This window comes from Doryrhamphus excisus, chromosome 12 (assembly GCF_030265055.1).
Source record: "Doryrhamphus excisus isolate RoL2022-K1 chromosome 12, RoL_Dexc_1.0, whole genome shotgun sequence".
NCBI classification, from domain to species: Eukaryota; Metazoa; Chordata; class Actinopteri; order Syngnathiformes; family Syngnathidae; genus Doryrhamphus; species Doryrhamphus excisus.
The window spans coordinates 336,337-362,251 of NC_080477.1; the positions used below are offsets into that span (position 1 = coordinate 336,337).

At 49.2% G+C, this 25,915-nt stretch overlaps 2 protein-coding genes across 6 annotated transcripts; one reads left to right on the forward strand and one right to left on the reverse strand.

Moving 5' to 3' along the window:
- The first annotated feature begins 19 nt into the window (after positions 1–19).
- On the forward strand, positions 20–5,473 carry wdr59 (WD repeat domain 59). 2 transcript variants are annotated; one of them, XM_058088387.1, is made up of 25 exons: positions 24–198; positions 662–711; positions 777–912; positions 986–1,074; positions 1,146–1,226; positions 1,291–1,328; positions 1,521–1,609; positions 1,691–1,807; positions 1,885–1,962; positions 2,084–2,240; positions 2,310–2,389; positions 2,454–2,583; positions 2,654–2,775; positions 2,856–3,020; positions 3,097–3,192; positions 3,255–3,359; positions 3,468–3,589; positions 3,679–3,832; positions 3,938–4,071; positions 4,146–4,227; positions 4,293–4,405; positions 4,515–4,647; positions 4,731–4,864; positions 4,933–5,075; positions 5,151–5,473. In XM_058088387.1, exons 1-25 carry the CDS (start codon positions 145–147, stop codon positions 5,384–5,386), a joined length of 2,838 nt encoding a protein of 945 aa, XP_057944370.1. In that variant the 5' UTR covers positions 24–144; the 3' UTR covers positions 5,387–5,473. The 2 variants fall into 2 exon arrangements, with proteins under 2 accessions (XP_057944369.1, XP_057944370.1); XM_058088386.1 differs by having other exon boundaries at positions 20–198; positions 2,084–2,389.
- gpatch1 (G patch domain containing 1) lies at positions 1,129–10,818 on the reverse strand. Of its 4 annotated transcripts, none has more exons than XM_058088390.1 (21): positions 10,605–10,815; positions 10,128–10,262; positions 9,852–9,937; positions 9,616–9,770; positions 9,455–9,552; positions 9,328–9,386; positions 9,001–9,249; positions 8,777–8,924; positions 8,610–8,686; positions 8,332–8,548; positions 7,843–8,223; positions 7,595–7,776; positions 7,365–7,492; positions 7,184–7,272; positions 6,552–6,733; positions 6,191–6,473; positions 6,034–6,111; positions 5,860–5,954; positions 5,642–5,793; positions 5,491–5,551; positions 1,129–5,365 (listed from the first exon to the last, which is right to left on the reverse strand). In XM_058088390.1, the coding sequence occupies exons 1-20, from the start codon at positions 10,672–10,674 to the stop codon at positions 5,512–5,514; spliced, it is 2,904 nt and encodes a 967-aa protein (XP_057944373.1). In that variant the 5' UTR covers positions 10,675–10,815; the 3' UTR covers positions 1,129–5,365; positions 5,491–5,511. The 4 variants fall into 4 exon arrangements, with proteins under 4 accessions (XP_057944373.1, XP_057944372.1, XP_057944374.1 ...); XM_058088389.1 differs by having other exon boundaries at positions 1,129–5,422; XM_058088391.1 differs by having other exon boundaries at positions 1,129–5,551; positions 5,642–5,790; positions 10,605–10,818.
- Positions 10,819–25,915: the final 15,097 nt, after the last annotated feature.

Consider the following 25,915-nt stretch of genomic DNA (forward strand, 5'->3'; position numbering starts at 1 on the left):
AATATAGCGCACGCGGTAAAAGAAAAGTATCGATAGCAAAGTATAACAGTCAATGTAGAAAGTTAGTAATTGGGGGTGCGGGTGACGTCATCGGCTGGCATGTGTCATGTGATTCTTTGTTGACGTCCAGGCAGCAGAAACAAGATGGCGGCGCGCTGGAGCAGCGAGAATGTGGTGTTGGAGTTTCGCGACGCGCAGGTGTGTCGTTTGTAAATATTCTTCCTTTGTTATAAAACCCCCAGCTCGCTTGGGGGGCAGCTGATGGCCGCACAAGTCAACTTTAAATACTTCTTCCGATTCTTTGGTCCAGGGGCGCATCAAGAAGGAAATGTGAGGCTTAGGAATGTAGTAGTAAACAACTAAGTTCAGAATGAGTAATCACAGACTGTATTACTTTTGTACGGTGGCCGACAGGGGCGCTTCAATGTATCGATGTCCAAACGCATAAATGACCCAAATATAGAAAACACACACGCAAATAACGGCTAGCCTACGAGTTTAAAAAAAACTTGTTTCAATTTCTTTCTCCCTTGACAAGAGGGTCACGTGACAGGAACAAACGTAATTTTGACACACACCGTGACAATGATGATTCCTGCGTTACCGTGGTTACTGACCTCAAGGATGTGGCCGCTGCTGAGCATATTGTTTGTGTTGCCAGGCGACCACCATGTCCGTGGACTGTGTGGGCTCCCACGCCGTGCTGTCTGGGTAAGCGTTAACAGGCCGTTCTGAGTTCAAAGGTTACATCCAGTCCTCCCTCACCTCCCCATCAGGCGGCGTTTCCTGTACATGGTCAACTTGGAGGCGCCGTGCGAGCTGGCGAGGAAGATGGCTCGCCACAGTAAGTGGGACGTGGGCACGGTTCAGTGGAACCCTCACAAGTCCCACTCACACATCTTCGCCGCCTCGGTCAGTTTTGCACCGCACACCCTCATGTGGGCTTACTTCCTGTCTGACTGTTCTCACTGGGTGTGATTTCCAGAGCAACCAGCGTGTGGACTTGTACTCGTGGAAGGATGGCGGGGCCGGCGATGTCCACACGTCCCTGCAGGGACACACGAGAGTCATCAGGTAATGACGTCATCAAGATGTCCGCCAGTCGGCGTCCACGTGGACTCACTGTGTGTGTGTGTGTGTCGCAGCGATCTGGACTGGTCGTGCTTTGAAGCGGAGTTCCTGGTCACCAGCTCCGTGGACACATACATGTACATCTGGGACACCAGGTAGGTGAGAAGGACACGCTGAGGTCTGGAGAGCTTCTGACATGGATGATGTTCTTCTCCACAGAGATACTCGGAAGCCCGCTGTGGCTCTGTCTGCTGTTGGTGAGAACATACGACAACACGAGCACTCAACTATTTAGTAGATTTGCATGGACGGACTTCAGTTGGTAGAACGTCTGGGAACCCAATCAAGAAACTGGACTTCCATGGAATCATCACCAAAATGATGACTTGACGTTGACTGGCGTGACATGGTGTGTAAAGCGGACGATGTTCTTGTGTGTCATGTTTCAGCGGGTGCATCTCAGGTGAAATGGAACCGTAGGAACCAGAACCTGCTGGCGTCCAGTCACGATGGAGACGTTCGGATCTGGGATAGAAGGGTGAGAAACGCAGTGGAGCAGTGGATGTTCACTCATACGTGACCTTGTGTGCGGTCACGGTGTGTGGTTGTCTCCGAGCAGAAACCCAACACGGCCGCAGAGTACGTGGCGGCCCACTTGTCCAAGATCCACGGTCTGGACTGGCACCCGGACAACGAGTTCATCCTGGCCACAAGCAGCCAAGACAACTCAGTGAGGGTGAGAGCCGTGGCAGAAACTGAAGCCACCACATTCCCAGCATTCCTAGTCATCACGTGGAAGGTGTGCGTGTGTAGTTTTGGGATTACAGGCAGCCCAGGAAGTACCTGAACATCCTTTCGTGCCAGGTGCCAGTCTGGAAGGCTCGCTATACGGTGAGAACTTGGCTGTCAATCAACAACTATCAACAAGCTGTGATTCACTGTGTGTGTGTGTGTGTGTGTGTGCGTGTGTGTGTGCGTGTGTGTGTGCGTGTGTGCGTGCATGTGTGTGCAGCCCTTCTCCAATGGCCTGGTCACGGTGATGGTCCCTCAGCTGAGGCGTGAGAACAGTCTTCTTCTGTGGTCCACGCTAGACCTCAACAGTCCAGTCCATGCCTTTGTGGGACACGACGACGTGGTTCTTGAGTTCCAATGGAGGCCCCAGAAGGAAGGTCAGTGGAGGTCCCAGCTCTTCTTGCGACTGGGTCAGTGCCCTTCATTGTCCGTGTCCTGTGTCTCAGGTACCAAAGACTACCAGCTGGTCACATGGTCCAGAGATCAGACTCTGAGGATCTGGCGGGTGGACCCTCAGCTACAGAAGGTGACCTCCGGGGATACTGGTCACGCGTGTGACACGTATGTTGTGACTTCTCCTTGTCATGCAGCTATGTGTCAGCGACTTGGCGGATGACTTGATGGAGGGAATGTCTCTCAACATGGACACGGACAAGTCGCTGACGGCCAATGACCCCGACGGACAACACACCAGAATTCCCGCTGGACATCACCTGCATGGTGACACGCATGTCTGTGCACCCGCGTCCAACTCTACCTCTGTACCTCACTGTCCCTGCTCCAAATGCAGATCAAGATGGCGGGGTGGGCTCAGGCGCTCGCCAGGACTCGGCTGCGTCCTCAAGTCTCCCTCAGACGCTACAGCAGGAATTCTCTCTGGTCAACCTGCAGATCAGGAACGTCAATGTGGAGGTGAGCCGTGGACAGACGATGACATGAGATGAAACAATGTGAAGTACCAATGTTATATTTTTTTTGGGGGGGGGGGGCAGATGGACGCAATGAACTGCAGCTGTGTCGTCTCGGCTCATTTTGGGAGTCATCAGGTTCGACTGCTGATGAAATTCCCAGGACAATATCCCAACAACTGCGCCCCTACCTTCCAGTTTGTCTCCCCGACGACCATCTCCACCGCCATGAAGAGCAAGATCCACAAAGTACGACACGAGCAGATGCCCCTGAATGCACCGAGTCGTCACTCGGACACATCTCACCTATCTCCCTGCCTCTCAGATCCTCACAGACGTGTCCCTGCAGAAGGTCAAAAGGAATCAGAACTGTCTGGAACCTTGCGTCCGACAGCTCGTGTCCTGCCTTGAGTCAGACATGGTGAGATTGTCCCCGTGGGTGCGTCTTCAGTCCCTAAAAGATACCTTGATGTCCTTCCTCAGACGCAGGACGACAGTCCGTCCTCAGGCCCCTTCATCCTGTCCAATCCTGTCGCTCCAGCGCTGCAGCCGTTTCCTCGAGTCACCAACACTTACGGATCCTACCAAGTACGTGAATCAAAGCGCCTCCTCTTGGTACCAGGAACCGTTGATACCGCTGGAGATGCTCTTGCTGCCACTGACACACACACACACACACACACACACGTTTTGCAGGACGCCAACATTCCCTTCCCCCGCACGTCAGGGGCTCGGTTTTGTGGCACCGGTTGTCTGGTTTACTTCACACGACCAATCACCATGCACCGCTCAGCCCCCGCCACCGAGCCCACCCCGAGGTAACCGTCACCGATCCTTGTCCTGGTTGCAGTTGTTGTGCTAAGCAAATACAGGTGTGCGTTTGTGTGTGCGTTTGTGTGTGCGTCAGGTCCCTGTCAGCGTTGTCGGCCTATCACAGCGGCGTGTTGACCCCCATGAAGATCCGCTCAGAGTCTCAGGGCGCTCTGCGTCTATACAGCAGCAGTCCAACTCGCTCGGACAAAGACACCGTGTCCATCTCGTCCTTCTACTACAAAGAGAGGGTGACGCACGCACGCACACACACACGCACACACACACACACACCGTTGCATGAACCAAGTTAGCATAACCAAGTTAGCATAACCAAGTTATGCCGTGTCCTCTAGAAATCTCGCCGCTTTAAGACCAAGAGGGACGGGGCAGACTACAGCAGTCGCTCCATCAAGTTGGCAGGAAAGGTGATCATCCAGGAAATCTCCTGCCTGCTTCCTGTCCACAAAGTCCTGGGAGAGAATTATATGTCAGTGAACGCCTCATTCCATTCTACTCCCTTCCGCCTGGTCTGACGCCACGTCTGTCTCGTCCTCGCCGTAGTCTGAACATGCGGGACATCCAGGACACGTGTCAGAAGAACGGAGCAGCCGCGTTGGCAGCCGGACGTCGAGATGTAGCCAAGGTAGGCTGTCACCATGGCAACTGGTGAATGAAGGCGAATGAACGTCAACATGTGTGCATGCACAGGTGTGGGCTTTGGCATCGGCAGCAACAAGTGTTGACCTGAGTCCGGACTCAGACCCGGACACGGACGCTCCTTGGGCAAGCCATCCGTTCGGTCGCCGCCTGCTGGACACTCTGTGAGTCGTTTTCAAAGCTCCATGTTATGTAAGAATGTGTGACGCGGAGCGTGACATGGCGGCAACTACGGCATGGAGGTTTAACGTGCTGCGGGGGGTTTCACCTCAGCGTGGACCACTACAGTCACATGAGTGACGTTCAGACGCTCGCCATGCTGTGCAGCGTCTTCACAGACGGTCACTCGCCACACGGTCCACCGCAGTCTCGCTCCCCCGCGGTCCCGCCCCCTCACTCACGCTACGTAAGTAGTGACGCGCCCTAAGCACTATCCTGGCTAGCGAGACAATCTTGTACAGGAAGTGATGTCATGTGACTTTTGCTCAGCCCAGCTTCACGTCTGAGCCGTCGGAGCACGCCAACTCCTGGAGCGAGTCGTCCCCCGAAGACGGTCGCTCTAGCAACCATGGTTACGCTGACCCACGCGATCGAGAGAGCGAGCAGCACGACATGAACAAGAGGTGACCGCCCCGCTTCCACATGGGATGTGTCAAGACGGCAGCGTGATGTCACTTCCTGTCACCCGCAGACTTCTGGATCCCACCAACACGCTGCAGTTCGACGACTTCAAGAAGTGTTACGGTGAAATCTTGTACCGCTGGGGCCTCCGAGACAAACGAGCTGATGTTCTCAAGTTTGCTTCCTGTCCGCCGGAACCCCACCAAGGAGTCGGTACGTCGCTGGCCCTGCCGGCTTGTCCCATCGACTTCCTGTCCCAACTCGTGTGTCTCCCCTTCGTGCCGGCAGAGTTCGGCGTGTTCTGCTGCCACTGCCGCAGTCAGGCGAGGGGGACGCAGTGCGCCGTGTGCAAGCGGCTCACCTTCCAGTGCGCCGTGTGTCACGTGGCCGTGCGGGGCTCCTCCCACTTCTGTCTCAGCTGCGGTCACGGCGGGCACACGGGTCACATGATGGACTGGTTTCGCCGCCAGGACGAGTGCCCGGCGGGCTGCGGATGCCGCTGCCTGCAGCAGAGCGTCTTCTGATGAGCCGCGCGTTGTTGATGACCATCGTTGTCAATGCTGTTGTTTATTGACAGCTGTCAAACAATCAAAAATACATTTTCTTCAAATGACAGAAATCAGTTCACTTTTTTCCCGAGGAGTTCAGGTCACATGGCTGCCAGTGATGATGATGTGGCGCTCTTCAGCCTGCAGGTATAATGAGGAAGATAAGAAGGCGTGGCTTACTGGCAGGGTCCTTGAAATCAATGAAAAATCTTAAGAGCCGCGACCTCTGACCTTTTCAGGAGCTCCTCTGTGGACACCATGTCGCCGTCATCATCATCACCATCACTTTGCTCTGAGCTGCTGGAGGACGTCTCCTCTTTCTTCTTCTTCTTCTTCTTCTCCTGTTGCTTCACTTTGTGTTTGTGCTTCTTGGCTTTCTTCTTCTGGGGAACAAGGTCATGTCAGTGGTCCCATGGTCTGTCCAACGACAACAAACCTTTCAGTTCTACCTTCTTGTCTTTCTTGTGTTTGTGTTGCTTCTTGTTCTTATGTTTCCTGTCTTTGCTCTTCTCACACTCGCGGGGCGGGGTGACGCGTCCTGTGGCTGCGTGGGGGGGAAAGAAGACCATCAATCAGCCAATGAGATGAAACCCGTGAAAGGGGGCGGGGCCTGTGGGACTCACCAGGACCAAACCATGGGGGCGGTAGCTTGGGACCAAACTCCAGTGCTTCTTCTGGTGGCATGTGAGAAGAAGCCGCCACTAAAAATATTTCCAGTGTCAAACATGTGATGAGTGACGGACAGTGGATGTTTTCCTGCTCAGACCAACAGGAAGTTACCCGTCTGTTGCACGGAATCTGACGCCGACGTCGTCACAGTGTTTGCCACGCCGCTCGTCGATATGTTGAAGAGGTTCGTCGGTTCCGACTTAACTTCTTCCTCTTTGGGTTCCTCCTCCTCCTCACCGTCTTCATCCGACGAAGAGGAGGACTTATCGTCTGAGGAGCTGGCAAAGATGGCCTTGAAGAGGTCCATGGGGGGGCGGCTCTCCTCCTCCACCTCCTCCTCCTCCTCGTCATCATCATCATCCTCGTCGTCGTCCTCCTCATCCTCATCCCCGTCCTGTGGGAGGTCACAGGAGATTTTGCGCTGACTTCCTGCTCCAAAGACGAGAAGGCCCTCACATGAACGACCACGTACCTCCTTTCTGTCTTTGGGTGTCGGCTCAGGACTTCGACTGGACGACGCTTCTGTTGCTTCCTCCACTTTGGTCTCGCTTGTCTCCTCTCTGGCCTCACTGATGAGGTGGCCGAGTGGGTCGCTCTTATCCCCCTCCTGGTCCCATCTGGACTTCTTGTGGGTCTGCAGAGCCTTTGCCGGGGCTGAACAAACATGGACAAGGAACTATGTCACATGACTACAACCATGGGCCAGGATGTAGGCCCACACATCACATGACTATGGGCAAAAAACCAGACATGGACCAGGAAGTATGTCACATGACTACTACCATGGGCCAGGATGTAGGCCCACACATCACATGACTATGGACAAAAAAACAGACATGGACCAGGAAGTATGTCACATGACTACTACCATGGGCCAGGATGTAGGCCCACACATCACATGACTATGGGCAAAAAACCAGACATGGACCAGGAAGTATGTCACATGACTACTGATGGACCAGGAACTACGTTAAATGTCAACATGGACAGGAAAGCACATCACGTGACAATGGGCTTTTACCAGGAATGAAGTCACATGACTACTGACGGGGACCAGGAAGTATGTCACATGATTACTGGCATCAAAGTCAAATGGCCGCTGACCTGTGCGTTCACTGCTCTCCGTCACCGTCAGGAAGTTGAAGACAGAAAACTTGTCTCGCTTGACTTTGGGTAGACCGACGATGGATGACCTGCAGGGACGGTCACATGACATGCGGCATGAAATGGTCCAGTCAAAGAGCTACTCTGTGGGGGGTATGGGGGGGGGGGGGGGGGTGCATACCCAGGGTAGGGGTCAGGCACGTTGAATCTCCTGCATAAAATTCTGTCAGGATGCCACTCAAAGGTTTCTCTGGTGAGTTGTCCAAACATTTTCATCTTGACAGCCGCTTGTTTGTCGTCCAGGGCGCCCTGACGAGCACACACACACACACACGCACACACACACACGCACACGCACGCATCACTCCACATCCCGGGTAGACAAAGCATGTCACCAATCAGCGGTCGTACCTCCTGGTCACGATCCACTTCCACGTGGTCTTCGTCATCATCCTGATTTTTGGCCCGAGTGAAGCGACTCGACAGCACGGAGGAAGTGGGCCGGTACAGGATAGAGGCTCGTACAAACTCCTCCCCTTCCCGGCTGCGCTCCCACTCCGTCATGGCCGGATCTAAACTTTGGTTCAGGGCATCTGGAAACACACCAAAGCATCACGTGACCTTTTTCAGACGGGAGGAGCCTGAAGGTGAAACGCCACCTTTGTCTCCCAGCTGGAGGCGACTCAGGTACGAGTCGTAGCGAGCTTGCTTGCTGGAGTTCTTCTCAAAGGGCTTGAACGTTTGCGAGGAGGTGTGTCCTTTCCACGCCGCCATGGCCTGCTGCTGCTGCTGCAAACTGGAGGATGAGGCCATGCCGCCGCTGCCGCTTCGGGGCGTGGGGGCTGCTGGCCGCACGGCATTGTGGGCCGGGGCGGTTGTCGGTGCGGGGGCGGTTGCTGGGGCGGCTGCTGGGGCGGCTGCTGGGGCGGCTGCTGGGGCGGCTGCTGGGGCGGCTGCTGGGGCGGCCCCGGATGAGGTGCGGAGGCGGAGCAGTCGCTCTCGGTCTTCTGGTCTCAGCAGCTCCATGACGGAAGTGGGACCTGGACAGGAAGAGGAGGGTCGTCACTGGAGAACCATAATCCAGAATCAGATTTCACTGAAGCCAAACCATATTTGACAAGCTGGCTGTGATTCCACTCTTTTCCTACCTTTCAAGGAGTCTTCTCCGAGCAGCGTCCCCCTCTGGCTGGAAACCAGCCGATGGCGTCCTCCTTGTGGAGGCTCCTCCTGGACCATGTGACCCCTGGATGTCCTCAGAGCTTCGGCCAGTGCCGCGCTGATCCCGGTCACGTGTGAAACCTCCACATGGGGACGGAAATGATGCACAGGACGATAGTTGGCAGGCAGCACCGGAGGACGGAAGATCTGCAGACAGACAGAGAAGGGTTAATCCGTCCACGCTTGGACGTTAAAAGATGTCACTCACAGTTTTGTCTTCTTCTGGATTCTGTGCCAGCGTGAAGCCTTCCAAGATTTTACCAATGTAGGACGCTTCCTTGTGGTCTGTAAACACAACGTAACCATAGTATGCTGCTCTTGTTCTTCTTCCTTTGTGGCCCGGCATGTACTTTAACATCGTGCAAAGTTTCTAACTTGGCTTTCTGGCCTTGTGCTGAGGTGCCGTCCATCCATAGAGGCCGTCTCCAGGCTCCTCCCCCTCCAGCACCGTGTCATACTTGGACATGGAGTCTCTGTGGTACACATCTTCATCCTCATCCTCCAGCGCTCCCACACCAAAAGCCTGTGAGTCAAAGTCCACAAGCCGCATTTAAAATGAGGAGCGTCCTGCTCGAAAAAAGGCAGACCACACCTCTCACCTGACCGGCCACGCCCCCTCGCCGCGAGATGCTCAGCGCTTCTCCAAAGAGTCGACTCCTCAAGTCCGAGTGCGGCTTGAACAAGTCGATGTGTTCGTTGGCTCCCCCGGCTTGCAGTGCCAGGGCCGGGTCCAAACCGCTGTAGCCCAGACCCTGAAGCCCGGTCCTCGGAGTGAAGTCCACCGCGCTCACATCTTTGGGGGCGAAGGTCACATTGTCGGGAGCAAACTCTTCATCATCATCCTCCTCCTGTTGGACAAAGTGCCAATCAGAATTGACAGGTCCGGCCTGCGGCCTCCGACCTCCGGCCTCCAGCAGACCACCCACCTCTGAACCCTCTGAGCCGGCGGGGGGCGGAGCGCAGCCGTACACTCTGGCGGTGGCGTCTGTTGGCACCAGAGGCAATAAGCTTGTTTTTTTGTCTTGTCAAACGTCCAGCTTGTCCAAACATTACCTGTGTGCTGGCGGCGAGCCCTCCTCTTCACACGAGGTCCCACCCCCTGACCCGGTTTCCAGCCCATCTTCTTCAGAAGCTCCACGCCCACCGAAGACCTGCCACACAAGAGCGCAATTCATTTTCAGCTGGTTCCTTCTCAGGCAGTCCATGGCGGCTACCTGGCGGGGGCGATCAGTTCCTCCAACATGGTGTCCCCCGGGATGAGCGCCGCCTGGGCGTTCACCGCCCTAGCCTTGTCCCCCATGCTGTGGCCGGAAGCGAACGGCTGTGTGGTCGTGATTTGGGAAGGGGCGATGCCATGCTCGCCCATATCCTGAGAGCAACAACAGCAACAACAAGCCGTCAGCACTGCCAAGAGAATTCCAGCTGGTTAAAAAGAAGTTGGGGATCAAACCTCCTCATCCATGAAGTCTTCTGGTGTGGCATGATGCTTCTCCGCCTTCTGTTGTCGTGATGACACAAAGGTTGACGGCGTCCACCCTGAAGTCACACCAGCACATGAAGCACACATGTGAAAGATGCTAATCAGTCAGCACACGAACGTCACGCTACATGAGAGCAGAACCATTTGTAAAAAGTTGACTAAATCACATGACGACAAAGATGGCTGTCAATCAGGTATCGGCCTCGTCAGTTCTTTGAAAGTTTCGTCAACAGGAAGTGAGCTGACCTTCTTTGGAGCCCACAGTGTTGAAATAACCAGCGGAAAATCCTCCAGTGAAGGCGCCATGAAACCTCTGGTACCGCCCCTTTTCATCCTTGACGGTCTGCTCGTGGAGGGGGAGTGGCTTCCTCGGGGCCTCGTCTGAAACACACAGGCTCGTGAGAGTTTAACACAGCTAAGACTTTAGGGGGCGCTATTTGTAAAGCTAACAGCAACCAATGCATCTCCTTTCAGTTACTAATTATATACAGACACTATCAATAACTACCACACACTTATTTTAAGGTGCACATGTACCACATTTATCTTCACGTGAACAGAAAAAGAAACGAAGCAAAGCTCTGCCTGAGTGCTGGTCCTTGACGCTCAGCTAAGCTAACATGTCAAAGCCCGAAGCTGTTCTTTCACTCGGCGTCAATTTGAGGACTCCCTGCCACAGAAATAACAACAACATACAGAATAAACGTCGCAAACATTATTTACCTTCTTCCAGAGGCTCCAGGGGAGTCCCATAAGTCACAAAATCCTGGCTTTTGGCTGTGTCACCCGCCATGTTGCTATCACTCGTACGGCGGCCGCAGAAGGACAAAAGTCAAAAGGGGACTCGCCCGACACACGGCGACCGAGCGACATCTAGCGTTGAGCGCTTACAACTTCACCTTTTAAACCATGTCATGTGGGATATTTAAGTACACGATTAAACAAGCAAAGGTGCGACTTTCTGTCTCGTCGTCGATCTGTCGATCTATTGGTATTGAAGGGGGAAGAGAGACGATGTCAGCTCCCTAATTAACCACCAGGCGGCGCTGTCTGCACAGCATTGAGAAATGTTGCTTTGGCCTTCAACAAAGTTCACCATTTCTGTTCCACCCCACTCTAAACAAAAACGAATATTTATCCAAAAAATCTGAACATTTGAATAATATTTGACATCTTTCTTTTTATTTGGTTTTGTGACAAATCGTCTCGAAAAAGGACCAACACAAAGAGGCTCATACTGTTGACAGTTGACCTTTGACCTCCCTGTGTCTCTCCTCAGAGCATTTGACGAGCACGCATGGCTGGTGCACATCTACAAGACGAGTGAAGTAGTTTAAAAGTCAGGACGTCTTTCCTCTGGGATGCTCCTCTGTAGTCACGTGACCCGGGTCCAGCCTCAGGTCACATGACCCGGGTCTGTTCCTGGTCAAAGTCTTCTATCGTTCCAGAGTAAACACTCAGCAGCAGAGGAGAGAAAGGGAAAAAGAGCAGAACATTCCCCACAATGCTGAGAGCTGCCAGCTCACATCTGCGGGGGGGCGGGGGAAGGACTGTTGGGGGCGGTTTGGACGGGGGCCGAGCCCCAATATGGACCCTTCGGGGGGGGGGGGGGGGGGGGGGGGGGGCTGATGATTGGGAAAGATCATTTTAGATCATATGACACGTGCGCATGTAGAACAATTTGAAAGTGTCAAACATGTCCAATGTGTCCACCTTTCACTGTTGCCTAGCAACACATAAAGATGAGAAAACACAAACAAATTGACAAAATGACTAAATGACTGACTGACTAAGTGACTACAGGACCAACTACATCGCTGACTGACTAGCTGACTGAATATCGAAATGACTGACTAACAACTAAATAACTAACCAGATGCCTACGCAAATAACTGACTAACTACCCGAAAGGACTAACTAAATGACCGACTACCGAAAGGACTAATTACCTGACTAACTACCTTACTAAATGACTAAGTCGTTAACCAACGTAAGGACTAACAACATGACTAAATAACTGACTAAAAAAGTGAATAAATGACTGACTAACTCACCGACCAAAGGACTAACTAACTACCCAAATTATTTCCTAAATGACTAACTAACTAATTAACTAACGAGCTGACTAACAGACTAAATAATTACTAAGAAATGAACTAACTGAGTGAAAAAATGAGCATAAAAATAACCAAATTGCTGACTAACTGACTAAAGAACAAACTCTTTCATTCATTCATTTTCTAGCGCTTATCCTCACGAGGGTCGCGGGGGTGCTGGAGCCTATCCCAGCTGTCTTGGGGAGAGAGGCGGGGTCCACCCTGGACTGGTGGCCAGCCAATCCCAGGGCACATATAGACAAACAACCATTCACACTCACATTCATACCTATGGACAATTTGGAGTCAAAGATTGAGGGCGTAGAGTCCCAGTTAACTGGTCGTCAAGACTGGCAGTCAAAGTCGAGTTATGGTATGACTCACTTCCTGCTGCTACTTCACAATAAAACTTTTATTCTGCTGTGGCGAGAGCCAACAGCATCAACCTCACCAGGAGAGTTGTTGTGCAAAGTGGACCATCTGACAGGGTGAGCGCTAGCTAGCGGAGGTGTTAGCACGTCACATGCTGAGGCTAAAGGTAAACGTAAAGGTCGAGCTGACAAACGCGGCACTGTTGCTTTTCTAATCGCACGCTCGTTAGCCGCACGTTAGCGCGGCTTAAAATGGCCGCTGGGATTATCGCCGCCTTCCAAAGTGTGACGACGTGCACGAGGACGAGGTGAGCCGATCTGCTGAGGAATGTATCCTCTGACCTCTTGACCTTTCATTCAACTTTTCACCTCCAGTCGTTAGTGGCACGCCAAATGTCAAAAGTTCAGGCTGGAGGACAAACGACCGCGTGTACATACTGCGTGTACATACTGCGTGTACATACTGCGTGTACATACTGTGTATAGCGCCATATCAAGTGTCATCTACCGACATAGTACATGTAGCTCAAGGGGACCTGGCTATGACTCAGCACAATAAAGAAAAACAGGAAGTGGTTTCTCCAGCTTCCTCTCATCCACAGGCTCGTGATGACAGCAATCTTAACGAACACCGTCCGTCATACTAACGACAAGGTGGACACGGAACGAGTCACCGTGAAGACGTCAAGTTTCTAGTGAGCTTCACTGATTGGACAACTGAAAGTCACATGATGTCCCGAGTGGACAGAAGAGAAGGACATGATAGGCCACCAAACTTGTGGACGTTGCTTCAGTGTGTGGTGATGAAAAGTTTCTTCTTCTTCTTCTTCTTCTTCTTCTTCTTCTGCGGTCCGCTAGTTGTGTCAATTTGTTGTTGGTCCAACAGGAAGTTGCAGGTTCGCAAACGGAGCTCGTTAAGACGTGCGGTGGGAGGAGCCTGCCATTACCTAAGAGGATGCAGTGGGAAACAAAGCGCGTTACATCAGCAGCTCTTTGTTTGTTGGCCATCAACATGCTAATAGCATTAGCCACAAGCTTCTGTCATGTTGCCTTTCCAAGGCCGAATTAAAGGTCCAAAGTCCAAAGCGGACGTCACACTTGAACGAGCGTAATCAAGACATTTTATCCACCTGGTAGCGCTCCCCTTTGCACCTCTCTCTTAAATCTAAACAAGTTAGCAAAAACACGCCTTCCTCGTGTTATGTGTTATTCACTTTCCAGGGTTACCAGTGTTTGCATCTTCATCTGTGCAAGGCTAGCTCAAGCTAATGCAGGCTATCTATTTATCCATGGATAGATGCTGGAGCCTATCCCAGCTGTCTTGGGTGAGGTGCGTGGCGGGGTAGACCCTGGACTGGTCGCCAGCCAATCGCAGGTCACAACTGCAGGCTAACTCACGCTAATGCTAATGCTAATGCTAATGCTAATGCTAATGCTAATGCTAATGCTAATGCTAGTGCTAATGCTAACGCAGTGGCTGTGCTTAAATTGTGTTAACTGTGCACTTACTTACTGACTGCGGGAATCAAACACAAAGTGTAGTGCAAACGTGTGCGAATTGAAACAAAGCCAAGCTAACATAAGCTAATCCAGGCGGCAATAACACATGCTAAATAATGCTAATACAAGCATGCTGCGTCAGCACCGTGCATGGCAATATTTGCATGGTAAAATAATGGGAACACCGGGCCAAATGAACGGGATACGTTATTGTCTCATCATGTTATTTTTATTTTCAATTTTGCGTTTCACGCACCAATCTCACCCGAATTTTATCAAGCGGACGAGAAGGCGTGTTTCATAATAGTTAAAATACGGGAATCTAGTTAAACGGGAAAGCACCGCAAATTGGTGTCAGGTACCGCCACGGTGTGCTAGCTGCTAGCGAGTTATTAACTTTTGGAAGCTGTTGAAGCCGAGGATGGAAGGTCAGACATCAGCGTGTGGGTCCCAGCACTTCCAGTAAACCCACTTCATGTTTGCCATTTAAAAGTGGGCGTGTCCACAGGTGGCGGCACGAAGGCGTATTCGGTCGGCGAGCGTCTAACGAGCTCGAAAGGGAAGAGAAGCTGCTGCTCCTCCGTCAGCTTTTTTCACTTCCCTTTTCTCCTCACCGCGATGTCGTGACTCACCCTCTGACCTCTAACCTCTGAACCTTCACGAGCTTCTTAGAATAGCATCATAGTGCCAGCGAGGCCACGCCCCGCCCTTATGGCCGACCCCGCCTCCTGTGACACTTGACAAACCTGGCGGACAGCGTCAGTGCGACAAGATGTGGACATGTGTCTGACCTCTGTCCAAAGCCACGCCTGGCGGAGCGTCAAAGTCGCGTCATGTGACTTTGGATCAGGAAGTAGGAAGTGATGAAAGCCAGGTGTCGTCCATCTTGTTTTTTTTTATAGACAAACTGCACAATGAAAGACGTGAAGGACGTAATCAGGTCATCATCAGCTGAGACTGGAGTGGGAATTTAGAATTTGTTTTTTTTTTAACCCCCCCCCCCACATAGACACACACACACATGCACACACACACCTCCCCAAAGAATGTGTGGTTACACCCTAAAAACCTCCCGCAAACTCGCTGACAATCACTACAAGATGCTTTGGAATATTTATTTCCCGCCTCTAGCCTGCCCCCCGCCCCCCAGCCCCCACCCCCCCCCCACTCCTCGCTCCACACACTCACACACACACACACACACACACACACTAAAAACCTCAAGCCCACTCCCAGGTGGGATTTAGTGATTTACGATAATTACACAAATTAAACTCTGAGACTGACACACACCAGCACCACATGTCTTTTCTCACAAGTGTGTGTGTGTGTGTGTGTGTGTGCGTGTGTGTGTGTGCGTCCGCACTTTGGACCGGGACCAACAATGACAATATTTTCTTCTCTCTCCAATACAGCCCACATCGTCATGTGATCCAGCAGGAGGCGCTCTACCTGTTGTTGTTTACCACTCGGGACACGACCATGAAGGACTTCCAAGCATGTAGAGACGTTAGGAGGACGTAGGAGGACGTAGTGAAGGGGACATCAGGACGATTGAGGGGACAAACGAGGACATACACGGGGAGGGGTCAGAGTGGAGTGACAGTAGCGCCTCTGTTGGAAAGAGGAAGTGTGTTGTCGTGCTGCAGTGTTCACACACTTCCTGTGGACGTCCACGCAACAGTGAAGAGGGGGAGGCGATGGGGAACGGGGTCTGTGGTTGTCTTCATCCTCTTCTCCTGTCACTCGTACGTCAGGTCACGTGATCTAATCTGTCAAGACATCTGTGCTGCCGGCACCACAGCATTCATTGTGTGTGAGCGGCGGCGTAGCGTCGGTTGGCCGTCAGCCGTTTGACTTCCTGTGGAGGAGGAAGTGATGTCAGGACTGGTCTTCCCCTTGAGAAAGCTCCACCCCCTCCAGGTCAAGGGGGCGAGGCCTCCAGGTGTGCTTCAGGTGTAATTAATAGAATTCGATAGAATGATAATTAAACAAATACGTAAACAAAAATGTCACATGATCACGAAATACGCTGCACGGCGATTGAGTGGTTAGCGCGCAGACCTCACAGCTAGGAAACCCGAGTTCAATTCCACCCTCGGCCATCTCTGTGTGGAGTTTGCATGTTCTCCCCGTGCATGCGTGGGTTTTCTCCGGGTACTCCGGTTTCCTCCCACATTCCAAAAACATGCTAGGTTAATTAGCCACTCCAAATTGTCCATAGGTATGAATGTGAGTGTGAATGGTTGTTTGTCTATATGTGCCCTGTGATTGGCTGGCCACCAGTCCAGGGTGGACCCCGCCTCTCACCCCAAAGACAGCTGGGATAGGCTCCAGCACCCCCACGACGCTCGTGAGGATAAGCGGTAGAAAATGAATGAATGATTCGGTTGAGCTAGTTTCATAATTATACCGTTTGAGTGTTAAGTTGGTGTGTGATGAGTTTAGTGTTCTTTGTAACAACACTAACATATTCCAAAAACATGCTAGGTTAATTGGCCACTCCAAATTGTCCATAGGTATGAATGTGAGTGTGAATGGTTGTTTGTCTATATGTGCCCTGGGATTGGCTGGCCACCAGTCCCCGCCTCTCACCCCAAAGACAGCTGGAATAGGCTCCAGCACCCCCACAACGCTTGTGAGGATAAGCGGTAGAAAATGAATGAATGATTCGGTTGAGCTAGTTTCATAATTATACCTTTTGAGTGTTAAGTTGGCGTGTGATGAGTTTAGTGTTCTTCGTAAGAACACTAACACGTTCCAAAAACATGCTAGGTTAATTAGCCACTCCAAATTGTCCATAGGTATGAATGTGAGTGTGAATGGTTGTTTGTCTATATGTGCCTTGTGATTGGCTGGCCACCAGTCCAGGGTGGACCCCGCCTCTCGCCCCAAGACAGCCGGGATAGGCTCCAGCACCCCCGCGACCCTCGTGAGGATAAGCGGTAGAAAATGAATGAATGAATGAAGGATCACGAAATACGATCAAGGATGAAGAGGAAGACTCCGCCGTCAGCTGATGGCAACTTGAATGTGGCTCCGCCCCCTCGAGACAAGCCACTAATCTGGGGCATGACTCATCGCTCACACACACACATTAGCCTCCGTCCAGGAGCGTTTGGGGTCTCGGTGGCGCTACCCGGTGTGGCGCCGCGCCTCATGCAGACCGAGACCGGCGCAGACGAGGTTTTTGCGGCGTGTGAAGCAAGAGCGGCGATGTTTGGGCGTCTCCAAGTTGGACCCACAAAGCTTCCTGGGAGAACGCGCAACAATGGGAGCCCCATTTAAGCCAGGCAAGGGATCAGGAATTCCTCAGGCATGGTCTGGCCCTGCGGACGCCTTGTTTAGATTTGTCACAACCACAATGTCAACACAACTACACACACACACACACACACACACACACACGATTGGACCTCTTTGCCCTGACTTGTGTCTGCAGGGGGACGCCTGACGAAGCGCAAAGGCTTTGCTTCCATGGTGGACACACCTTATGTCTTCACAGGTGCTGGCTCCTCCCACTTTCTTATTTATGTCATATGTGTGTTTTATGTGTGCGTTTATGTAAGACAGGTTGTAAGTAGGTTCTTCCTCTTCTTCCTCTTCCTCGTTCTCTTGTCTCGGGAGTTTCCTGCTCTGTCCGTGCGTGTACGTGTGCGTGGATAAGATAGCGTTGTATCTGCGTGAGGATGATGAGGATGGTGAGAATGAAGATAGCCAAAGTCAGCTGAGTCTTTGACTTCTTCTCGTGGGACGCAACCATCCCTAACCACTTCCTGTGTCCCACTTCCTTGGTGAGCATCAGCATCAGCATCACGCGTCCACGTGAAAGACCTCAGCGCAGTTAGCGCGCCCGTGTGACGGGACGACACTCTGCAGGGTGCACTCGTGCGCTCGGCTTGCCCCAGTCATGTTGATGAGTAACGTGCCGGAGCGGCGGCGAGGTGAAAGTCTGCGCTGATAAATCTGCTTAGCGGCCGCACTCGGACTTTATCCCGCTCAGTCGCCCGGCCACTGCCGTCTCGCCACTTTGAGCCGCCGCTTACGTCCAGTCTGCACTGGGAGTCCTTTCCCTTACGTAAGACGCCGGCCAGCATCAGGAAGTCATTGGCCGCCCACACGGCAAATAACGCAACATTCACAGCGGAAAAGACAAGATGGCCGACAATGGAAATCATAGTCCCTCAGAGTCTAGATTGCCAGTGATGTTACTGCTTCCTTGGATTTCCAAAAGGTCTGATTTTATTTATTCCACCCACAGCCCACTCCACAGTCACACTCCTGAGCGCTCCGGAGTACTTCTGGGCTACTGCCGAACCCCACTTTCTAATTTTGTCGGTACAGGAGTTGATAATAAATGAATAAACCCTTTGGAGAGTTACCACAAAGGAGCTAGTAGTGGCTAGCTCATGAAGTACACTTTGGACCTGGAACTCAAAGAGTGGAAACGTAGGCTACCGTTGGTGCAGTAGAGCCCGAGGAGGAGCACTCATTGTCGGACACACTTTGTCAGAAGCACCGCTGGTGCCGTGGAGCTCAGAAGCTGGACGTGAGGGCGCCACGTTTACAAGACCAGCGCTTACTAAAAAAAATAAACATGATGGTAACCCGCTGAAACTTTCCAAAAGAGTGCAGCAGAAAGGGGGGTGGGGGTGGGGGGGGTTAAAGCCCCATGAGATAACTGCTGTTGTGATTTAACTCTATATAAATCAATTGATTCATTGATTGACAATGTGGAGCACAACATGAGGACACGTCTTGCAGTGTGACGGGGGGGGGGGGGGGGCAGGGGGGGGGGCATGAGCAAGTAAAAACAATGACAGTGATTGGATGGTGACAATGATGATGATGATGATGGATTTTCACTTCCTCCTTTGGGTATGCGAGTCAGCAAAAGAGCAATGTTGATCTTTTTTAACAACAGGAAGTGACGAGTCATCAGCTTCATTAACAGTAAATCATTTACGCTAACGACCCTGTGATGACGACACTGTCACATGGTGATGATTGGCCATGCCCACTTTGGTCACATGACGAGTAGAGCGGCGGGACTCTCACATCATCATTGGTCTGGACCCGCCCACTTTGAGTTGCCAGCCAATTGCCATTCAGAAGCGAGCTATGCTAATGAGTGAGCTAATATTACTAACCCGATGAAGCGGACTTCCATGTCGCCATGGTAACGGGGGGGTTGAGATGTGATGAAGATCATGTGTGTTCTTACTGCCCCACTACAGGATGTCGGCCTCAATAGACAAAAACCTTTCAAAATAAAACACCAGGTGTTTTTTGTGTGAAAGGAGCGTGGGCGGGGCCTGTTTGTTTACCAGATGATATGGACCGGGTCATACCAACCAGGTGAGGAGCTCATATTTTGGACACTTGGATGCTAGGCTAACATACTGTACGTTATTATGTTATGTTAAGCTAGGTGTGTAGGTGTGCTATGCTAATGACTAGTTCAAATTTAGCATACATGAACGTTTTTGTGAAGATGCTTCATGCTCGTTGACGCACTTCTTCTGCCCCGCCAGAAGTGACTTTGTGCACGAGCGCCATCTCCATCACCTCGTTTACGAAGGTATTGCATCTCCAAGAATGTTAGCATAAACATCAGCAGAAGATGACCGCTCCAGGTGAGCACTTCCTGTTTGTCCGTCCCACTGAGCACTGACATACCCGTACCACTCCGAGGACCACCATCAGGCCATGATTGACAGCACGTGTCGTCTGTTCTATAGCAACCATGAGAACCCCCCCCCCCCCCCCACCCCCTCATGGATACCCACACTAATCCAGACGGGGGCGGTGCCTTCATCCACCAATTCTTCACCTGACTCCATGTGCTTCACGAGGCTACCAGCTAGATGTTAGCTTAGTTCATTTGACAGGAACTTATCGAGGAGCTTGTTCGAAGCCTTCATCGTCCAGTAGATGTTGTCCTCCATGAGAGCGGCGGCTGTACGTATCGGACCACCAACTGAGTGCGGCCATGTTTGTATAAAACATTCCCAGCGGCGTGGCGGGAATGTTGTGCGGAGAGAAGACCGGTCCAGAGAGAGAAGAAGAGCCTGGCCGGATTCCATGTTTGTGTCTTTGCTCTCCACTTGGCTGTGGTCTGCTTGACGGGGGTCTGGGGGGGAGTTGTTGGACTCAGAGTTTGCATGACGCAGCACTTTTGAGACTCAAGGAGGACAAACTTTTTGTTTTCTTCGGCTGGCTCCGCCTCCCCCTCCTGTCTTCTGGCCTGACTGCACAGTCAATAAGTCACAACGCTATTGTTGGCGTGCACGGCCATGTCCTCGCCAAGAGCTGCAACAATAGCGCCCCCCCCCCCCACGCCTTTAAACAAGACCATCAATCACGCATACTAAAGTTTAACTCTTCAGCAGCAGCACCACTCAACAAAAAAAACACGTGGAGCTAAATGTGCTTAGCATTAGCAAGCTCGTCTTAGCATGCGGCTAGCTTTGTAGCAGAAGATGATTTTGTATTTCATACCCAGCAGTCATTTCCTTACTGCCCCTCCCAGGTGTTACTAGTGGGCGTGGCCGGCACAGACAGTTCATTGGCCAATGGGACGTTTGTGATCGAGCTGGATCAACTCTGCCTAGCAACAAGTGGCTGAGTTTCTATATTTGTTCACTTCAAATGAGATCGCTGCAGGTCATCCTGGCCCCGCCTATCCACACAGGTCACATGACCTGGACTATAACCCCCGCGTCCCCCGCTGGTCTGCCATGTCGTCACTATTGAGAGCAAACAGCTCTGATCACGACTTTGACCTGTGACTTTGTGTGTGTGTGTGTGTGTGTGTGTGCATGTGTGTGTGTGTGTGCATATGTGTGTGTGTGTGAGCCCCCTCCCTCAACAAACTAACGTGAACTCTGATCACCTCACACACGTAGTCCCTGGTTGAACACGCATGGAGAATGACCTCAACTTTCACGCATCCACATTCAATAGTTACACTGTATCTAGTTGCTTTACATCTATGTAGGTACTATACTGCATCTAGTTGCTTTACATCTATGTAGGTACTATAGTACATCTAGTTGCTTTACATCTATGTAGGTACTATACTGCATCTAGTTGCTTTACATCTATGTAGGTACTACACTGCATCTAGTTGCTTTACATCTACGTAGGTACTATAGTGTATCTAGTTGCTTTACATCTATGTAGGTACTATAGTGCATCTAGTTGCTTTACATCTATGTAGGTACTATAGTGCATCTAGTTGCTTTACATCTATGTAGGTACTATAGTGCATCTAGTTGCTTTACATCTATGTAGGTACTATAGTACATCTAGTTGCTTTACATCTATGTAGGTACTATAGTACATCTAGTTGCTTTACATCTATGTAGGTACTATAGTACATCTAGTTGCTTTACATCTATGTAGGTACTATAGTACATCTAGTTGCTTTACATCTATGTAGGTACTATAGTGCATCTAGTTGCTTTACATCTATGTAGGTACTATGTACATCTAGTTGCTTTACATCTATGTAGGTACTATAGTGCATCTAGTTGCTTTACATCTATGTAGGTACTACACTGCATCTAGTTGCTTTACATCTATGTAGGTACTATACTGCATCTAGTTGCTTTACATCTATGTAGGTACTATACTGCATCTAGTTGCTTTACATCTATGTAGGTACTATAGTACATCTAGTTGCTTTACATCTATGTAGGTACTATAGTACATCTAGTTGCTTTACATCTATGTAGGTACTATAGTACATCTAGTTGCTTTACATCTATGTAGGTACTATAGTGCATCTAGTTGCTTTACATCTATGTAGGTACTATAGTACATCTAGTTGCTTTACATCTATGTAGGTACTATAGTACATCTAGTTGCTTTACATCTACGTAGGTACTACTATAGTGCATCTAGTTGCTTTACATCTATGTAGGTACTATAGTACATCTAGTTGCTTTACATCTATGTAGGTACTATAGTACATCTAGTTGCTTTACATCTATGTAGGTACTATACTGCATCTAGTTGCTTTACATCTACGTAGGTACTACTATAGTGCATCTAGTTGCTTTACATCTATGTAGGTACTATACTAGTACATCTAGTTGCTTTACATCTATGTAGGTACTACAGTGCATCTAGTTGCTTTACATCTATGTAGGTACTATACTAGTACATCTAGTTGCTTTACATCTATGTAGGTACTATAGTACATCTAGTTGCTTTACATCTATGTAGGTACTATACTGCATCTAGTTGCTTTACATCTATGTAGGTACTATAGTACATCTAGTTGCTTTACATCTATGTAGGTACTATAGTACATCTAGTTGCTTTACATCTATGTAGGTACTATAGTGCATCTAGTTGCTTTACATCTATGTAGGTACTATATACATCTAGTTGCTTTACATCTATGTAGGTACTATAGTGCATCTAGTTGCTTTACATCTATGTAGGTACTACACTGCATCTAGTTGCTTTACATCTATGTAGGTACTATACTGCATCTAGTTGCTTTACATCTATGTAGGTACTATACTGCATCTAGTTGCTTTACATCTATGTAGGTACTATAGTACATCTAGTTGCTTTACATCTATGTAGGTACTATAGTACATCTAGTTGCTTTACATCTATGTAGGTACTATAGTACATCTAGTTGCTTTACATCTATGTAGGTACTATAGTGCATCTAGTTGCTTTACATCTATGTAGGTACTATAGTACATCTAGTTGCTTTACATCTATGTAGGTACTATAGTACATCTAGTTGCTTTACATCTACGTAGGTACTACTATAGTGCATCTAGTTGCTTTACATCTATGTAGGTACTATAGTACATCTAGTTGCTTTACATCTATGTAGGTACTATAGTACATCTAGTTGCTTTACATCTATGTAGGTACTATACTGCATCTAGTTGCTTTACATCTACGTAGGTACTACTATAGTGCATCTAGTTGCTTTACATCTATGTAGGTACTATACTAGTACATCTAGTTGCTTTACATCTATGTAGGTACTACAGTGCATCTAGTTGCTTTACATCTATGTAGGTACTATACTAGTACATCTAGTTGCTTTACATCTATGTAGGTACTATAGTACATCTAGTTGCTTTACATCTATGTAGGTACTATACTGCATCTAGTTGCTTTACATCTATGTAGGTACTATAGTACATCTAGTTGCTTTACATCTATGTAGGTACTATAGTGCATCTAGTTGCTTTACATCTATGTAGGTACTATAGTGCATCTAGTTGCTTTACATCTATGTAGGTACTATAGTGCATCTAGTTGCTATACATCTATGTAGGTACTATAGTACATCTAGTTGCTTTACATCTATGTAGGTACTACAGTGCATCTAGTTGCTTTACATCTACGTAGGTACTACACTGCATCTAGTTGCTTTACATCTATGTAGGTACTATAGTGCATCTAGTTGCTTTACATCTATGTAGGTACTATAGTGCATCTAGTTGCTTTACATCTATGTAGGTACTATAGTACATCTAGTTGCTTTACATCTATGTAGGTACTATAGTGCATCTAGTTGCTTTACATCTACGTAGGTACTATAGTGCATCTAGTTGCTTTACATCTATGTAGGTACTACAGTGCATCTAGTTGCTTTACATCTATGTAGGTACTATGTACATCTAGTTGCTTTACATCTATGTAGGTACTATAGTGCATCTAGTTGCTTTACATCTATGTAGGTACTATAGTGTATCTAGTTGCTTTACATCTATGTAGGTACTACAGTGCATCTAGTTGCTTTACATCTATGTAGGTACTATAGTGTATCTAGTTGCTTTACATCTATGTAGGTACTATAGTGTATCTAGTTGCTTTACATCTATGTAGGTACTATAGTACATCTAGTTGCTTTACATCTATGTAGGTACTATAGTACATCTAGTTGCTTTACATCTATGTAGGTACTATAGTACATCTAGTTGCTTTACATCTATGTAGGTACTATAGTACATCTAGTTGCTTTACATCTATGTAGGTACTATACTGCATCTAGTTGCTTTACATCTATGTAGGTACTACAGTGCATCTAGTTGCTTTACATCTATGTAGGTACTACAGTGCATCTAGTTGCTTTACATCTATGTAGGTACTATAGTGTATCTAGTTGCTTTACATCTATGTAGGTACTATAGTACATCTAGTTGCTTTACATCTATGTAGGTACTATAGTGTATCTAGTTGCTTTACATCTATGTAGGTACTATAGTGCATCTAGTTGCTTTACATCTATGTAGGTACTACACTGCATCTAGTTGCTTTACATCTATGTAGGTACTATACTGCATCTAGTTGCTTTACATCTATGTAGGTACTACACTGTATCTAGTTGCTTTACATCTATGTAGGTACTATACTAGTACATCTAGTTGCTTTACATCTATGTAGGTACTATAGTGCATCTAGTTGCTTTACATCTATGTAGGTACTATAGTGCATCTAGTTGCTTTACATCTATGTAGGTACTATAGTGCATCTAGTTGCTTTACATCTATGTAGGTACTACACTGCATCTAGTTGCTTTACATCTATGTAGGTACTATACTGCATCTAGTTGCTTTACATCTATGTAGGTACTATACTGCATCTAGTTGCTTTACATCTATGTAGGTACTATAGTACATCTAGTTGCTTTACATCTATGTAGGTACTATAGTACATCTAGTTGCTTTACATCTATGTAGGTACTATAGTGCATCTAGTTGCTTTACATCTATGTAGGTACAATAGTACATCTAGTTGCTTTACATCTATGTAGGTACTATAGTACATCTAGTTGCTTTACATCTACGTAGGTACTACTATAGTGCATCTAGTTGCTTTACATCTATGTAGGTACTATAGTACATCTAGTTGCTTTACATCTATGTAGGTACTATAGTACATCTAGTTGCTTTACATCTACGTAGGTACTATAGTGTATCTAGTTGCTTTACATCTATGTAGGTACTATAGTACATCTAGTTGCTTTACATCTATGTAGGTACTATAGTGCATCTAGTTGCTTTACATCTATGTAGGTACTATAGTGCATCTAGTTGCTTTACATCTATGTAGGTACTATAGTGCATCTAGTTGCTATACATCTATGTAGGTACTATAGTGTATCTAGTTGCTTTACATCTATGTAGGTACTATAGTGTATCTAGTTGCTTTACATCTATGTAGGTACTATACTAGTACATCTAGTTGCTTTACATCTATGTAGGTACTATAGTGTATCTAGTTCTAGTACTATCATGTTTAACTCCATGGACCAACATACAGTATCAGTTAAAGCTAACTGCTGCTAGATACTAGCACTTCCTGCTTTGCTCTGAGGTCATCACGGAGGTCAGCGTGGGGGGGTTGGGGGTTGTTGGTCGGGGGTGGGGGCGGGGGCGGGGGCGGGGTGGGAGGGTGTTGCACCTGACAGGGCTCACAAGTCATGGTGCACACAGCGTGCACGGCAGCCCTTATCAATGTTTACTGAGCACGCCATCCACTTCTCCGTGTTGACTTTGTCAGATTGACTGCGGCGTGGGATCAGCGCCAACTTGGCCGCCGGCGCTGCGACATGACGGATGCGAGGAGAATTCCTTGAGATGTGATCCAGTGTTGTGTTTGGCTCGGAAGACGAGGAACCGCCAAGCAGAACCTTCACTTGTGTTTGAGCGCACACACACACACACACACACACACACACACACGGTCAGTCACATTGGGAACATGGCCGACCTCACGGTGGTGCCGCCTGAGCAGCGAGGCGGTGCTTGTTCGCCTGTCACAAGTCGTGTGCGTCTTTGGGTCGCCATGGTAACAGATACATGGACTCATGCGAGCCCCAAATGTCACTGCATGAACATAACCTCCCTGTTGAGTCACGGTCAGCCCCGCTGCCTGCTGGGACGCCAGCGTCTACTTCCTCTTTTCAGAGGGCGCTCCCCCGCCACGACGTGATGACACCATCCAGTCGGTCTAGTCCCGAGTCCGAGTCCGAGTCCAAGTCCAGCCAGCCAGTGAGGAGACAAGCGTGTAAAAAGCGTCT

Bases quoted from the DNA above. Each gene is read 5' to 3' on its own strand.
- wdr59 (XM_058088386.1), top strand. From the start codon at position 145: ATGGCGGCGCGCTGGAGCAGCGAGAATGTGGTGTTGGAGTTTCGCGAC. The intron at 712-776 runs GTAAGCGTTAAC...CCTCCCCATCAG, and splicing joins TCCCACGCCGTGCTGTCTGG to GCGGCGTTTCCTGTACATGG. The intron at 2,776-2,855 runs GTGAGCCGTGGA...GGGGGGGGGCAG, and splicing joins TCAGGAACGTCAATGTGGAG to ATGGACGCAATGAACTGCAG.
- gpatch1 (XM_058088390.1), bottom strand. From the start codon at position 10,674: ATGGCGGGTGACACAGCCAAAAGCCAGGATTTTGTGACTTATGGGACT. The intron at 9,938-10,127 runs GTCAGCTCACTT...GTGTGACTTCAG, and splicing joins CACTGTGGGCTCCAAAGAAG to GGTGGACGCCGTCAACCTTT. The intron at 8,687-8,776 runs GTTAGAAACTTT...TTGTGTTTACAG, and splicing joins GCACAAGGCCAGAAAGCCAA to ACCACAAGGAAGCGTCCTAC.